This window comes from Caretta caretta, chromosome 8 (genome assembly GCF_965140235.1).
Source record: "Caretta caretta isolate rCarCar2 chromosome 8, rCarCar1.hap1, whole genome shotgun sequence".
Classification (NCBI taxonomy): Eukaryota; Metazoa; Chordata; order Testudines; family Cheloniidae; genus Caretta; species Caretta caretta.
The window spans coordinates 80,095,903-80,111,522 of NC_134213.1; the positions used below are offsets into that span (position 1 = coordinate 80,095,903).

Genomic DNA, 15,620 nt, shown 5'->3' on the forward strand with positions numbered 1-15,620 from the left:
TGAGCCCCCTGCCACACCCTGCACCCATCCTTTACCCCCTGGGGGCAGGAAGAGGGCAGAGTTGGGGTGGGGATTTCAGGGAAGGGGTTGGAATAGGGGCAGGGAAGGGATGGGAAGAGGCGGGGCCTCACAAAAGGGGTGGAGTGGGGGCGGGGCCATGGCAGCAGGGCAGCCCTGGGGCCAATTTACTAGTCCTCATGTGGCCCTCATGGTCATTTGAGTTTCAGACCCCTGTTTTAAAGCATGTCAGACAGTGTCTTCTTTCAAGTTAAATTAACTATAGCATTCACTTCCTTTTCTTAAACTCATTAGACTTTTAGTGGTGAAATCAATGGCAAAACTCTCAGGACTGCAAAGGGGTTAGGGTTTCATCCTTAATAACTTGTATGTTACAAAGGAGAAAACATTCAGAAAATAAAAAATGTTAAAGGTTAATCTTTTGCTTTCTGTTGCAAGGTCTGGTAAAAATATTTTAGAAATTTAGGCCCAGATTCTGCAATGAGCTCTGCCCAGGTAGACCCTATGCACACATAGAGCCACATCAATTTTAATAGGTTCCAAGCAGAGCTCAATGCAGGATTGGAGTCTAAGTTACACAAAGGACAATAAATATGGACAGGCAAACATTCCAGTTGTATGAATAAAAAACATTCCAATTGTGGAATTCATGTTGCTGTCTAACCACCTGTCCAACACCATGTCTTTTTAAAAGGGAGGCACTCTCTCTCTCTCTCTCTCTTTCACTAATTCCCCTTTTGGAAATGCATTTTAGTGGTCCAGATTCTTGGCTGTGGTGCAGCTAAGTTTCGTGTAGCCCAAGAAAAGCAAAGTTGGCTGTGTGCCACCTTTGTATCTCCTGGAAGCGACCACAGAACAGGAACATCAAGGACTGTTCTAGCTAATGCGGTGCTGCAATGGTTCCTTACAGAGCTATTCAGCTGCATGGATTAGCTGAAGCACTGTATAAAGGAATTACTCACAGGCATACGTGTATGAAGGATTGGGGTCTAAAGCAGCGTTTTTCGTCATTATTTAGGAATTACTCACCTTATAAATCCAGCTGAAATGAATTTGCTAGTAAGAGCTGCAGAAACTGTATTTAATGTGAAGTTCCACACTTCTTCTGGGACATAAAAAACATGAAGCTCTACCAACTAAATGCAGTGAGAGAAGATTATCTCAGTTATAGATATACAGTAAGCATTTAAATCAGAAGTCTCAAATTCAAATGACCACAATTGGCCTGAGGACCGCACCACTGACCACCCGCCACCACTGCCCTGGCCCTGCCCCCACTCCTCCCCTTCCATGAGGCCCCGCCCCTGCATCGCCTCTTCCCACCCCTTCCCTGCCCCCATTCCAACCCCTTCCCTGAAATCCCCATCCCAACTCCGCTGCTCCCTGCCCCCAGGGGGTGCAGGAGTGGTGCAGGATGTGGCAGGGGGCTCAGGGCAGGGGATTGGGGTGCAGGGGGTCAGGGTGCAGGGTGTGGCAGGAGGTTCAGGGCAGGGGGTTTGGGTGCAGGAGGTATGCGGGGTGCGGCAGGGGGCTCAGGGCAGCGGTGTGGGGTGTGGCAGGGGGCTCAGGGCAGGGGGTTGGGGTGCAGGAGGGCTGTGGGGTGTGTCAGGGGGCTCAGGGCAGCAGTGTGGGGTGTGGCAGGGGGCTCAGGGCAGGGTGTCGGGGTGCATGAGGTGTGGGGTGCAGCAGGGGGGTTGGCTGCAGGAGGGGTTTTGGGGCGGGTCCAGCCTGGTGCGCACTGCGGGCAGGGCAGGCTCCTTAGAACATACATGTTTTTAATGCACACAAGGCTTTTACTTGGTATCAGTGAACCAGTTATTTGAATAATAACATTTAGACTTGCAGAGTCAGGTAGATTTTCGAAGTACTGTATAAACATGGTTAAAAATCATTATCAGGTAGTCAGTTATACAGGCTTTGGACTGCTAGCAGAAAGGAGATTTACAATAATATAATAAAAAGAAAAGGAGTACTTGTGGCACCTTAGAGACTAACCAATTTATTTGAGCATGAGCTTTCGTGAGCCACAGCTCACTTCATTGGATGCATGCTGTGGAAAATACAGAAGATGTTTTTACACACAAACCATGAAAAAAATGGGTGTTTATCACTACAAAAGGTTTTCTCTCCCCCCCCCGCCCCACACCCTACTCTCCTGCTGGTAATTGCTTATCTAAAGTGATCACTCTCCTTACAATAAGAAAAGGAGTACTTGTGGCACCTTAGAGACTAACCAATTTATTTGAGCATGAGCTTTCGTGAGCTACAGCTCACTTCATCGGATGCATTGGTTAGTCTCTAAGGTGCCATAAGTACTCCTTTTCTTTTTGCAAATACAGACTAACACGGCTGTTACTCTGAAACCTCTCCTTACAATGTATATGATAATCAAGGTGGGTCATTTCCAGCACAAATCCAGGTTTTCTCACCCCCCCCCAAAACAAACCCACTCTTCTGTTGGTAATAGCTTATCTAAAGTGATCACTCTCCTTACAATGACAGGTTTCAGAGTAACAGCCGTGTTAGTCTGTATTCGCAAAAAGAAAAGGAGTACTTGTGGCACCTTAGCGACTAACCAATTTATTTGAGCATGAGCTTTCGTGAGCTACAGCTCACTTCATCGGATGCATACCGTGGTGTATGATAATAAAGGTGGGCCATTTCCAGCACAAATCCAGGGTTTAACAAGAACGTCTGAGGAACAGTGGGTGGGGGAAGGAAAGGAATAAGCAAGGGGAAATAGGTTACTTTTTATAATGACTCAACCATTCCCAGTCTCTATTCAAGCCTAAATTAATTGTATCCAATTTGCAAATTAATTCCAATTCAGCAGTCTCTCGTTGGAGTCTGTTTTCGAATTTTTTTTGTTGAAGGATAGTAACTTTGAGATCAGAAATCAAGTGACCAGAGAGATTGAAGTGTTCTCCGACTGGTTTATGAATGTTATAATTCTTGACATCTGATTTGTGTCCATTTATTCTTTTATGTAGAGACTGTCCAGTCTGACCAATGTACATGGCAGAGGGGCACTGCTTGCACATGATGGCATATATCACATTGGTAGATGTGCAGGTGAACGAGTCTTTGATAGTGTGGCTGATGTTATTAGGCCCTGTGATGGTGTCCCCTGAATAGATATGTGGGCACAGTTGGCAACGAGCTTTGTTGCAAGGATAGGTTCCTGGGTTAGTGGTTCTGTTGTGTGGTATGCAGTTGCTGGTGAGTATTTGCTTCAGGTTGGGGGGCTGTCTGTAAGCAAGGACTGGCCTGTCTCCCAAGATTTGTGAGTGTGATGGGTCGTCCTTCAGGATAGGTTGTAGATCCTTGATAATGCGTCGGAGAGGTTTTAGTTGGGGGCTGAAGGTGATGGCTAGTGGCGTTCTGTTATTTTCTTTGTTAGGCCTGTCCTGTAGTAGGTGACTTCTGGGAATTCTTCTGGCTCTATCTGTTTCTTCACTTCCGCAGGTAGGTATTGTAGTTGTAAGAATGCTTGATAGAGATCTTGTAGGTGTTGGTCTCTGTCTGAGGGGTTGGAGCAAATGCGGTTGTATCGCAAAGCTTGGCTGTAGACAATGGATCGTGTGGTGCGGTCAGGGTGAAAGCTGGAGGCATGTAGGTAGGAACAGCGGTCAGTAGGTTTCCGGTATAGGGTGGTGTTTATGTGGCCATCGTTTATTAGCACTGTAGTGTCCAGGAAGTGGGTCTCTTGTGTGGACTGGACCAGGCTGAGGTTGATGGTGGGATGGAAATTGTTGAAATCATGGTGGAATTCCTCAAGGGCTTCTTTTCCATGGGTCCAGATGATGAAGATGTCATCAATATAGCGCAAGTAGAATAGGGGCGTTAGGGGACGAGAGCTGAGGAAGCGTTGTTCTAAGTCAGCCATAAAAATGTTGGCATACTGTGGGGCCATGCAGGTACCCATAGCAGTGCCCTGATTTGAAGGTATACATTGTCCCCAAATGTAAAATAGTTATGGGTAAGGACAAAGTCACAAAGTTCAGCCAGCAGGTTAGCCGTGACATTATTGGGGATAGTGTTCTTGACTGCTTGTAGTCCATCTTTGCGTGGAATGTTGGTGTAGAGGGCTTCTACATCCATAATGGCCAGGATGGTGTCATCAGGAAGATCACTGATGGATTGTAGTATCCTGAGGAAGTCAGTGGTGTCTCAAAGGTAGCTAAAAGAAAAGGAGTACTTGTGGCACCTTAGAGACTAACCAATTTATTTGAGCATGAGCTTTCGTGAGCTACAGATAAATTGATCAAATAAATTGGTTAGTCTCTAAGGTGCCACAAGTCCTCCTTTTCTTTTTGCGAATACAGACTAACACGGCTGTTCCTCTGAAACCTGTCAAAGGTAGCTGAGAGTACTGGAAGTGTAGGGCCTGAGGAGGGAGTCTACATAGCCAGACAATCCTGCTGTCAGGGTGCCAATGCCTGAGAATGGTTGAGTCATTATAAAAAGTAACCTATTTCCCCTTGCTTATTCCTCCCCCCCCCCCACTGTTCCTCAGAGTTCTTGTTAAACCCTGGATTTGTGCTGGAAATGGCCCACCTTGATTATCATACACATTGTAAGGAGAGTGATCACTTTAGATAAGCTATTACCAACAGGAGAGTGGGTTTGTTTGGGGGGTGGGGGGAAGAGAAAACCTAGATTTGTGCTGGAAATGGCCCACCCTGATTATCATACACATTGTAAGGAGAGTGATCACTTTAGATAAGCTATTACCAACAGGAGAGTGGGTTTGTTTGGGGGGTGGGGGGAAGAGAAAACCTAGATTTGTGCTGGAAATGGCCCACCTTGATTATCATATACATTATAAGGAGAGTGATCACTTTAGATAAGCTATTACCAGCAGGAGAGTGGGGTGGGGGAGAAAGCCTTTTGTAGTGATAAACACCCATCTTTTTCACGGTTTATGTGTATAAAAACATCTTCTGTATTTTCCACAGTATGCATCCAATGAAGTGAGCTGTAGCTCACGAAAGCTTATGCTCAAATAAATTGGTTAGTCTCTAAGGTGCCACAAGTACTCCTTTTCTTTTTGCGAATACAGACTAACACGGCTGTTACTCTGAAACCTGAAATAATATAATAATAATGGACCATATCCTGCAGTATTAACTCAGAAATTTCCCAGTGATAGGATATAGCTCACGAATAAGAAAAATAGCTAAAGTGCTGACAAATGTCAGCCATGGAATAATTATGAATGATTGTAGAGGTTCACTTTTGCAAATTAGAATGTTTCAGTAGAACTATAAACTTGGGTCCAATATCTCCTTTCCGCTCCTTACAAACCTCACTCCAATTATCATTTTATAAAATTATAAATGTTTTCTATATTAATAAAAATACTAATGCAGACTCAAGACCAGCAGAGGAGTTTACACCTTTGAGTCATTGTTTGCAGACATTATATCAATTTACACTTGGTTCACATTTGGCAGGCTCTCTCTGCAATTATAAGTTCTAAAGAAGTACTTTAAAAAAAAAGAAAGAAAACCTGGATTCAGCACAATCTGAATATTTCACGTGGGCCACATAAATAATCATGAGGGTGGATTTGGACCGCACACATTTCAATTGACAGCGTGTTCAGTGTGGAAATTTTTCACAGAAATAACGTTGAAACTATTTTATATTTTATTCTGTAGAAGTCAGGGGAGAGGAGCTGTGCTGCTGTTGGATGTTACTCCACCAGCAATGATTGGAACTGACTAAAAATACTTGAAGTCCTCAGAGAGATATGTGACCTCCCAAAATCTGTAGAGCTCTAAGAGCCTGATGCAAAGTCCATTGAAGTCAATGCAAAGGCTTCTATGAACTTGAATGGGCTTAGATCAGGGCCTCAGTGTAAAACAGTTTGTGGAGAAGCCTCCATGTGCCTGTGTTGAGGGAAAGGGCTCAGGGCTTAATTTGTAATGAAAGAGGTGCTAGGGCTCAAGCAATTAGGTGCTGGAGTTCAAGCAATTTATTTACATTCATAACTGATGCAGCAAGCCCAGAAGTGCCAGGGCTATGAAATGCAAAGCTTAGAGGTGCCAGGCTCAGCCCTGGCACAAATTAATCACTGTCTCTACTGCCTTGCATCTTGTGTATTCATATACACTTTTCCAGATCAGAATGCTGGCATTTAACAGCTACTTTGCATGGATGTAAATGGCTACACAAAGTGTAAGGCAATGGAAAATCAGGCCCTTTATGCTCTAGTTTTACTCCTTGCCTTCACTCTGAGCCATGCAACAGAAAAGAGTGCAGGGCTCACCATTAATATACATTCGTCTTATTAATGACAAACACAGACAGAGGTCTTCACAACACTAGGAAAAAAATTCAAAACATTTCCAGACTTCTAAGAATTATAGCAATAGTCCAAGTACTCAAGTGCACAGGCCAGTGGCTGTTGAAACCACGACTAGACCTGAGCTGAGGAGGGTTAGGTGACATTATGCTTAAAACTGTGATGGCCATGGGAGCCCTGTTGATAGCTGAGCTGCCAATATTGCTATCTTTGATGCAGCTGAACCAGTGTTAGAAATAGTGGGAAATTTTTGGAAAAGTTTCCTAGTGTATATGTGGCCTATATAAACAACCATCACAAATAAGCTTTAGTGAATATTCCTACAAACTTTTGGTTATTAAATATAAACTAAACTTTGAATGGTTTTTCACGTACACATCTTTAAAATAAGTGGATATTTTCTTCACATATCTGCCAGAAAATGTTGCATGGCAGAAACTTTCACAGTTTAGAACAGTTATACAGATTTTCTAAAATATTCAGAGCAAAAATTCTCACCTCTGATGTTGGAGGTCTAGTTTGACTGAATGACATATTCACTGGTGCCTGTATTGGATGTCACTGAATTCCAGATGGATTTTTAAATTTCGTTTGTATCTTAGCACTAGGTAACAGTAAGGGTTATGATAAATCCTGTAAGTCAAAAATGGTATTCCATTCAGTTTGAATCTGTTTCCACTTCGTACAAAAGTTTTAGAAAAAAGCAGCAGAGAGCTTGTAAGTAGGTCCTGGATTCAGGCTGAAGGCTTTGATTCCAGCAAAACCTAAAGACAAACTGCAAAGAGTTAAGTACTGGCTAGTAGGCTTAACACTCCCTTTGATGTGAACACACCTTCTATACAACTAAATATCACCTAAGTAACCCAGTGAATTGCATAATTGCAGTTGTGCAACTGAGGTTTGCATTAGTATTCTGAGTAACATTTTCCATTCTTCTTTTATCAAAAAGTATTTAATTACTGTATATAGTTTTCTATATTTCTACAGTGCATCTAACAAACACAAGATGTATTTCTTCCAGTGTCTGGATTTATTTTTGGTAGGTGGGCAAGAATGGCAGAGTCTGAAGCCATGCAGTCATTCACACCTATGACATTTCAGCATGCAAGAATCAAAATGGAAAAGTAGTCCAAGGACACTTGGCTTCATCCATGAAGCAAGAGAGGATGTGGGAATAGGCAAGTCCCTGTATCATTAATCCTATCTACGGATATGCACATTTCAAACTGTGATAATTTCTCCACGGATTCCAATACCCAGATTTTTCATGCTATTTAACCCTCATTTTAGCGGGGTATTGAACCATCAATGCATTGTTTCAATGCAAGAAAGGCTTCCTGGATCAGTGTTGGAAGCTGACAAATCTGACTGGTAATAGGACACATCTTATCTAGACTGGTAAAAGCAAATGCCTGGTCAAACCAGAATAAAGGTTGTTTCTTGGCCTGGGTGCAAGGTTCAACATCAAAAAGGCACATACACTTCCTTGGCTTTTACACAACACTTGCTTTAGATCCTTTGCTGCCATAAATATACACTACCTGTCAGGTTGCTGACAAGTACCAAACGTGCTAGTATAGACAGGCTGATGATTAGTGCTTCTGGTTTTTTGAGTTTATTAATTTAATTTTTGGAGGATTATTTGCATCAATTTTTGAATTTTATGTAGATGTCCAAAAACCAGGGTTTTTCATGGCTTTCTCTTTGTATATGTTATATATATATTACTCATTACAGTCATATATGCTGTAATGAGTAATCTCTTTGTAATGTTCCCTAGTGAGCATCAGCAAGGTCTACTGAGACCAATTAACGTTGCAATGTTAGTGTGCATTACAAATCACACCTCCCATAGTCTGCATTACTGCTCCATGTAGACAAGCTCTCAGACACAAGTAACCTTTTCTGGTATTTACTGGATAAGCACCAATTTAATTTGTTTTGCATCGGGGGTGTTTTATTTGTGTTTTTTGGTTAAAACCTAAATTAAGATGCCCTATTTATGATTAACAAATAGAGACAGATAGATTATCATTAAAAGGACAGAATTGAGTGTCTGGCTTTAATTCCCAGTTCTGCCCTTCACTGAGTTCTGATCCTGACTTCAGTAGTTTTACCTGAATAAGGAACACAAGGTCACTTTGATCAGACCCCTCTTTTGAGACATTAGGAAAGTCATTTAACAACTCTGTGCCTCAGTATCCCTATCACTAAAATGAAAATAATAATTCTCATTGACCTCCCATGGCTGTTGAGTCTTGATTAATGATTGTTCATAAAGTGCTTTAAGATCCTCAGTAAAAAGACCTGAGGAGTGCAAAGTATTCTTCTTCCTCCTATTCCATTTAGACTGCAAACACTGTTTACATTTTTCGTTGATGACTGAGATTACCATATCTAATGGTTCCTTTAAAACAACAGATTTAATTGTCTCTTTAGGCCCTTGGCCTACAAACCACAAATTCTCCAATCTTGTGTTTTACACGGATGTAATTTTCTATCACTATAAAAACAAACAAAAAGCCTATGCTTACTGTACCACCCACCCCAGTGCCTTATTCTACATATTCCTTCCTTCCTTCTTTCCTCCCTCTCGGTCTCTATCCCATTGCTTTTTCCTGTTTTGTCAAAGTAAATCCAGATTCTAAGATCTTTGGCCAAGAACCTCGGAGGTATTTAGGTTCCTAACTTCTACTGAAATCAATGGGATTATAAAATGGCCAATAATTGTACAACATATCTATTATCAAATACTATATCACAGTCGTTCAGTTACCATCTTTTTCTAGAATAAGGGATTTAAAACCAGTTGTCAAAAGGTTTTAGATGAGAATTTATGTTTTTCAGCAAAAAAACCCCTCAAGCTACAATTTCTATTAATCTTTTGTTGTCTGAATTAATTGCAACAAACTCAAAATGCAACTAGTTAATGGGAGTCCTCTAAATTAGTATTTTTTCCTAGAAACATCTGTTGAAATTAGATTGATATGTTTAGGTCAATTTATCTGAGGAGCTAATTTTATTCTGACTCACCACAAGCATTATTTTATAGTATAAAAACTCTCTAGGCCTGGATTCAGCATTATTTTCTCCCTAAATCCAACCTAAAAAAATTTCCATTTTGTCTCCATTTTAGGGGAATTTCTCCAGAAATTACTTGGAAGCTACTAACAAAATGCAAAGTCCCAAATCCACAATATATAGTGGGAGCATTATATGCCAGCGATTGAAACTTTGTTTTACTATTCACCTTATTTTTCTCAGAAATAGTGAATTATAAATCAAATACTCAAAATCCATGAAAAATCTAATACAAAACGGTATACTAATGTATACTTGTAGAACTAACTGTTCACCATCCTAGAGGCAGGGTGGGTGAGGTAAATCAACTTGTGTTGATGAAAGGATAAGCCAGTTTAAGCAGTACATGAAAGAAACAAAAGTCACTAGTGCCAGAGGGGCACTCCTAAGAACCATGTTCTGATTGTTCAAATATAATGAGGGAAGGAGATTGCGGTTTTTGGTCGACTTTGCCACAGGCTTGTGTGATCTCATCTTAGGCAAGTTGCAGCTTCTCCTTCCCCATTTATAAAATGGGCTGTTACTCCAAAGGTGAGCAGGGCAGGAGGTTCACTTCATGAGTTTATATAGAAAGCACTTTGGGATCGCTGGCTAGCAGGTGCAACAGAGCCGCAAATTACATTATCTTGTATGTTTCTTCTTCGGTTTGGGTTATTTGATTTACCCTGCGCCGCTTGGCTGGCCTTGCCCCGGCCGAGGGAGGGGTTTCCTGGGTAACGTTTCCCTTTTCAAACACTGCCAGGCGAGCACGCCCTTGACCACAGAAACACCGGGTCACTAAGGCGCCACGATTACCTGCCCCGGCGCCTTCTCGCCGCGCGTCCCAGGGGCCGGAGCAAACCAAGCCGAGGCGCTGAACCCCGACCCGGGACTCCTGGCGCTGGGGCGGCCCAGGGACGGGGGTATGGCCACGCTATCAGGCCCTAGGGAGATACGCCGCTACGGGGATACCTGCGGGGCTGTATCGGGACAGTGACATTGGCGTCATTTCCCACAGGCTCCGCCGCCCCAGACCCCACAGCACACCCGGGCTGGGGCCGCTCCGGCGAGCCCCCGAGCGCGGTCACAGCGCCCCCTCAGGCCGGGCCGGCGCGCCGCCCTCCCGCTGAGACGGCGGCTGCGCAGGCGCCGGCGGCAGTTTGGGAAGCGCCGGAAACTTCGTGCTAAAGTTCCGAGCAGCGCCTGGCTCCGCCGCCCGAGCCGAGCCGCTCCCCGCGCGCCATGTCGGGCTCCTCCAGCGTGGCGGCCATGAAGAAGGTGGTGCAGCAGCTGCGCCTGGAGGCCAGCGTGAGCCGCGTGAAGGTGGGAAAGGCCGCGGGGCACCCGGCCGGGCCGCCAGTGCCGCGCCCAGGCCCCGCGCCGGAGGGGCAGAGCTGCCGCCCGCCCCGCCCCGGGGCGGCCCGCAGCTCCCGTTACTCTGGGCTAACGGCTAGTCGAGAGCCCCTGTGCCCAGCTGTCCGCGCGTGCCCAGCCCCGAGCCCCGCGGGGGCCCGCCGCGCAGGGGTGGGGTGGGGTGGGGCGGGGCGGGGCTCCAGGCCGTTCTTGTGCGTGCGGACACACGCGCCCCACGCGCAGGGCTGTCGTACCGCGCTGCTGCGCCGGGCAACTGGGTGGGGTCCCAGCCGCTCGCTTCCTGATCCCGGGGTGTGCTGTGCTGCAGGGCGGGGCTGCCCCAGCTGGGCACCTTCCCCTCCGGGCCCGTCACTTAAGGTGCCCTGCTGTGCGGAGTCTCCCCGCCCTGCCACCTCTCTGCACAGGGCTCGCTCAGCCTGGGCCTGGGCCAGTCGATTAGCTTTGGTCAAGGTCCAAACTGCAGAGAAAATAATTAAAAGTCCAGGTCAGTTCCCACTGATCTGCGTTTGGCGCCCGGTCCACCTGTTGACTACCCCTGGTTTCGGCTGTTGCAGGCCTCTACCCCGTTTTGATTATTCAGATATAAAGTTGAGACATCCCTGGAGCCCTCGCATACGCTGAGTGAGCATCGCCTGTGGACTTAGTGGCTAGGATAGGCCTTGTGTCAAATTTGCAAGCTACAGTTTGCAGGTCTCCCTTCAAAATGAGTAACTGGGGAGAAAGCACCTGCTATGTTTTCATTTTACTGCTATGTTTTAATGTACCTACAACCTTTTGTAAAAAAAATAATGCTCTTCATGTCTTGTCTCATCCCAAGAATGTTTTCTTGATGGAGAGGAATGGGACAATGAAGTTAGTTTATCTGAGGCAGCCACAATTGGCCTTGTTTTTCCTCCAAAATGAGGGCTATTCTTATGTTGTGGGGAAAGCTTAAAAAATGTGTCAAGCAACCTTCAGGCTAAGTTAGAGAGAATTGGTTTTTTTAAAATTTATTTGGTGATGGACTTGCAGACATGTTAGTTAAGCATGACAGCATCAAGGATGATTTAAAACAGTGAGACTCAACCTTTCCAGGCTATTGTACCCCTTTCTTGAGTCTGATTTGTCTTACAAACCCCCAAGTTTCACCTCTCTTAAAATCTACTTGCTTACAAAATCAGACATAAAAATACAAAAGTGTCACAGTACACTAGTACTGAAAATGTGCACACTTTCATTTTTACCATAGAATTATAAAATAAATCAACTGGAATATAAATATACTTATTTCTGTGTACAGCATATGGCGCAGTATAAATAAGTCATTGTATGAAATTTTAGTTTGTACTGATTTCACTAGTGCTTTTTCTGTAGCCTGTTGTAAAACTAGACACATATCTAGATAAGTTTATGTAACCCCAGAACGCATATCCCTGGTTGAAAACCACTTATTTAAAATTCTTCACCTGAGTGGCAGAAGGCTTTTCCCTCTCCTTTTGGTGCATATAAAATACAATTTAAATGACCAGCTACTGGAAGGTTTGGTCAGAGTAAATTAGGCTTTGTTTTCAGCCACTCCTCCCACTTAATTCAAAGGCTTAAACTCTTTTGGCGAAGCACTGTGTCTCAAGAGTTTGCACTGTGACCTCCACAGTGTCACCCCACTCTGAGTCATCAGCCTGCAACTGTAATACAGATATAGACACCACTTCTAGGATCATCACTGTGCTTAGTTTGGAACTGAATTTTAAAATACAGTGGGTGGATTTTTCACATTCTTGAGGGCATATATAGATTCTTATATCAATATATTTATACAAAAATGGTATACTGACATAGCTCTTGTTATTCTTAAGGCTTGTCTTCAGTGTTAGCTTAAGTTATCGAGTTCACACCTATTCAAGTGAGAGAAGTTGAAAACACTGAAACACAACATTAGAGCAGCACAATAGGATTGGATTAGCAGCATGGAGTAGTTGAGTCCCCACTGCTTTACTAGTCCTAGCACAGGGGTGGGCAAGCTTTCTGGCCCGAGGGCCACATGGAGGTTCCAAAACTGTATGGAGGGCTGGGTAGGAAAGGATGTGCCTCCCCAAACAGCGTGGCCTCTGCCCCCTCCCACTTCCCACCCCCTGACTGCCCTTCTCGGAGCCATCCAACCCCCCCCATTCCTTGTCCCCTGACTGCCCCCTCCCAGAACCCCACCCCCTAGCCAACCACTCCATGTCCCAACTGCCCCCCAGGACCCTCTGCCCCCTTACCATGCTGCTCAGAGTACCAGGACTGGCAGCTATGCTGCCCAGCAGGAGCTTGCTGCCCCACTGCCCAGAGCACTGGTGGCACGGCAAGCTGAGGCTGCAGGGGAGGGAGGGGAGCCAGGGAGGGGCCAGGGGCTAGCCTCCCCGTCCAGGAGCTAAAGGGCCGGGCAGGACGGTCCCACAGGCTACAGTTTCCAATCTCTGTCCTAGCAACACCTGAGCTTCAACCTATACACTGCCAAACCAGCCACCTCAAGTTAAAAGCACCACTTATCTGAACCTAGTTGTTTGTGCACAGGAGCTGGGATAGAGTCAACACTTGTTATACCTTGAGCTAACCCTGTAGTGAAGACAAGCCCTTAGAAAAAGTATAAAGTAAAACAGTCTTGGGACTTGCATCAGGTGGCAGACACTGGTGTATGATTGCATGTCTTGTAAAAATTAGCCATAGTGCATTCAATGCTACTTCAGCTTGAGGGACCTGTATGTATAGTAGCCAAGAGCTGACTTTCAAAGATGTGCTGAACTGTGCACACAGTATCTGAAGACAAGACCAACTCCCTTAAAATAGAGTATTACTGAATGCTGTAGTTTTTCTGACTGAACAAAAACTAAAATGCAAGTGTTTTGTGTGTAATAAAATCTAGCTGTACTGAATGCAGCACCCTCTATACATTACAGAATATGTTACATACAAGATAAAGTATTTGCTGTGAATCCTAATTTAAAATTTACTTTATGACTAGGTTTCTCAAGCCGCAGCAGACTTGAAGCAGTTCTGTCTGCAGAATGCACAACATGATCCCCTACTGACAGGAGTGTCTTCAAGTACAAATCCATTCAGACCCCAGAAAGTCTGTTCATTTTTGTAATTTGGTGAACTATCTTGGTCTCTTTCAGTGGTAAGTTTTTTAAACGACCAATGATACAAGTTGTTCCTGTTTGTCCTGATAATATAAGCTGCCATCAGGTCATTCATTTTAAATGTATATAACATTCATTTTGGAGTATATTTTTAAAAAGTTCTGACTTTTCAATAAACTTTTCCACTAAAATAGACTGCTCTCATTTCCTCACCAAAGAAAAGAATTTAATGCTAGTGAACAATGTCCTGTTTGCCAGTCCTAAAGTCTTTTGTCCATGGAGCAGGTAGAGCATGGATTCTGGCAGTGTAAGATTCTGCTCTACACTAAGCTTTTCCTGACAACCACACCCAGGAATTAAGATGCAGTGGTAATCAAGTTCTTTTAGTACTCCACTCAAAAAACCCCTTACTTGTAATAAGAATTTAAATGCTATTTCTCAAGTCCCAGCCCCTACCATCACAATTGGGGGGGGGGGGGCAGGACTGAAACATCTGTTTCTGCTGACATCACATGCAGAAGTCCTTTGGACAACAGTTTAGACATACTACCTCTAAAAGAGAGGGTTTTTTTCCCCCTGTAACCTCTCCAGACAGCAAACTTTATGGGGGCAGTCCTACTCTGTTTTGACGATGAGCCAGAAAAGTTAGGAACACCTGGTGGTGGTGGGCAGCAAAGTGATTGTCCTTGGTCTACAGCATTAGTGGAGGCAGTAGCTACCACCTCTCACCCAATAGTCTGTGTCTCTTCATGTGGAAGTGGTATTTAGAGGAGAAGGTTTGCAACTATTGTTGCTGTAGAACAATTTATTTTCTCTGGTCAACCAGTTCAGACCACTCAATTTAACAGATCCAGCTCCTAGGACAACAAGCCCCCTATTTACTTGTACAAGTTGGATTCTGCCTCTAGTCCCTGCTGTATAACATCCTACCTCGGAGAATTTACAATATATAAACTTCTGAAAGTGATGGCAATGAAAGCCACCCTTTGTCCCATGAGCTACCTGTGAAGGTGAACTAATTTATACCTACTTGTGCATCCAATGAAGTGAGCTGTAGCTCACGAAAGCTTATGCTCAAATAATTGGTTAGTCTCTAAGGTGCCACAAGTACTCCTTTTCTTTTTACTTGTCTATAGTGTCATAGATTTACGTGGGAGTACTTTCATCAAGCATGCATACAGATTTTCATTACTTTTTTCTAACCACTTCCTTTTTTTTTTTGTCTTTCAGATCTTTTAACACCTTTTCACAGCTGCTCTGTGTGGAGAGAATGTGACTCAAGGAGTGGCTTGGTTTGAAGTCTGTACAAAAGCTTAGCCTTAACAATGTGCCAAGTTAACTCTGTAAATCGCTACTGTTGTCAAACCTCTTACCATCTACCTCTCCAAATGAACTGTGTGCTAGTTGCAATAACTTCTACTTCATGAGGGAATCAGTTTTACATACCAAGCAAAAAATAAAAATGTTTTGACTTAATCTGTTTTTGGAATGACTGTACGGCTGTTTTGTTACTGTGACTCCAATACTTCTCGAAAGTTATTTGAGTTATATATTTACTAAAGCATACTCTGATCGGAGACTTCAAATATTGTGGGTATTCCACATCACTAGCCTGTAACAATTCCAACTGAAGCCAAAAGCACAGATTTCTTCAGAAGTACTCATCTGTGCCTATACAAAGTCGGTGCTGAAGCCAGTGAAGGTTTTTGTTTTACTCGTTACTTGCAGTAGAGAAGAACCATTGCTCTTTTCTACTC

General features: G+C 44.0%; 2 protein-coding genes across 2 annotated transcripts in view; one reads left to right on the plus strand and one right to left on the minus strand.

Moving 5' to 3' along the window:
* Positions 1–10,448, minus strand: part of SPATA1 (spermatogenesis associated 1) — a 37,928-nt gene extending 27,480 nt beyond the window's left edge. The window contains exons 1-2 of the mRNA XM_048862458.2: positions 6,827–10,448; positions 1,048–1,154 (exon numbers count right to left, since the gene is read on the minus strand). Coding sequence (XP_048718415.2) covers positions 1,048–1,154; positions 6,827–6,862 — 143 coding nt within the window. The 5' untranslated portion in view covers positions 6,863–10,448. The remainder of the gene's footprint in view (positions 1–1,047; positions 1,155–6,826) is intronic.
* Positions 10,449–10,519: 71 nt separating this feature from the next.
* Positions 10,520–15,339, plus strand: GNG5 (G protein subunit gamma 5). The gene is made up of 3 exons (XM_048862464.2): positions 10,520–10,711; positions 13,746–13,901; positions 15,094–15,339. Exons 1-2 carry the CDS (start codon positions 10,631–10,633, stop codon positions 13,869–13,871), a joined length of 207 nt encoding a protein of 68 aa, XP_048718421.1. The 5' UTR covers positions 10,520–10,630; the 3' UTR covers positions 13,872–13,901; positions 15,094–15,339.
* Positions 15,340–15,620: the final 281 nt, after the last annotated feature.

Bases quoted from the DNA above. Each gene is read 5' to 3' on its own strand.
- GNG5 (XM_048862464.2), top strand. From the start codon at position 10,631: ATGTCGGGCTCCTCCAGCGTGGCGGCCATGAAGAAGGTGGTGCAGCAG. The intron at 10,712-13,745 runs GTGGGAAAGGCC...CTTTATGACTAG, and splicing joins CCAGCGTGAGCCGCGTGAAG to GTTTCTCAAGCCGCAGCAGA.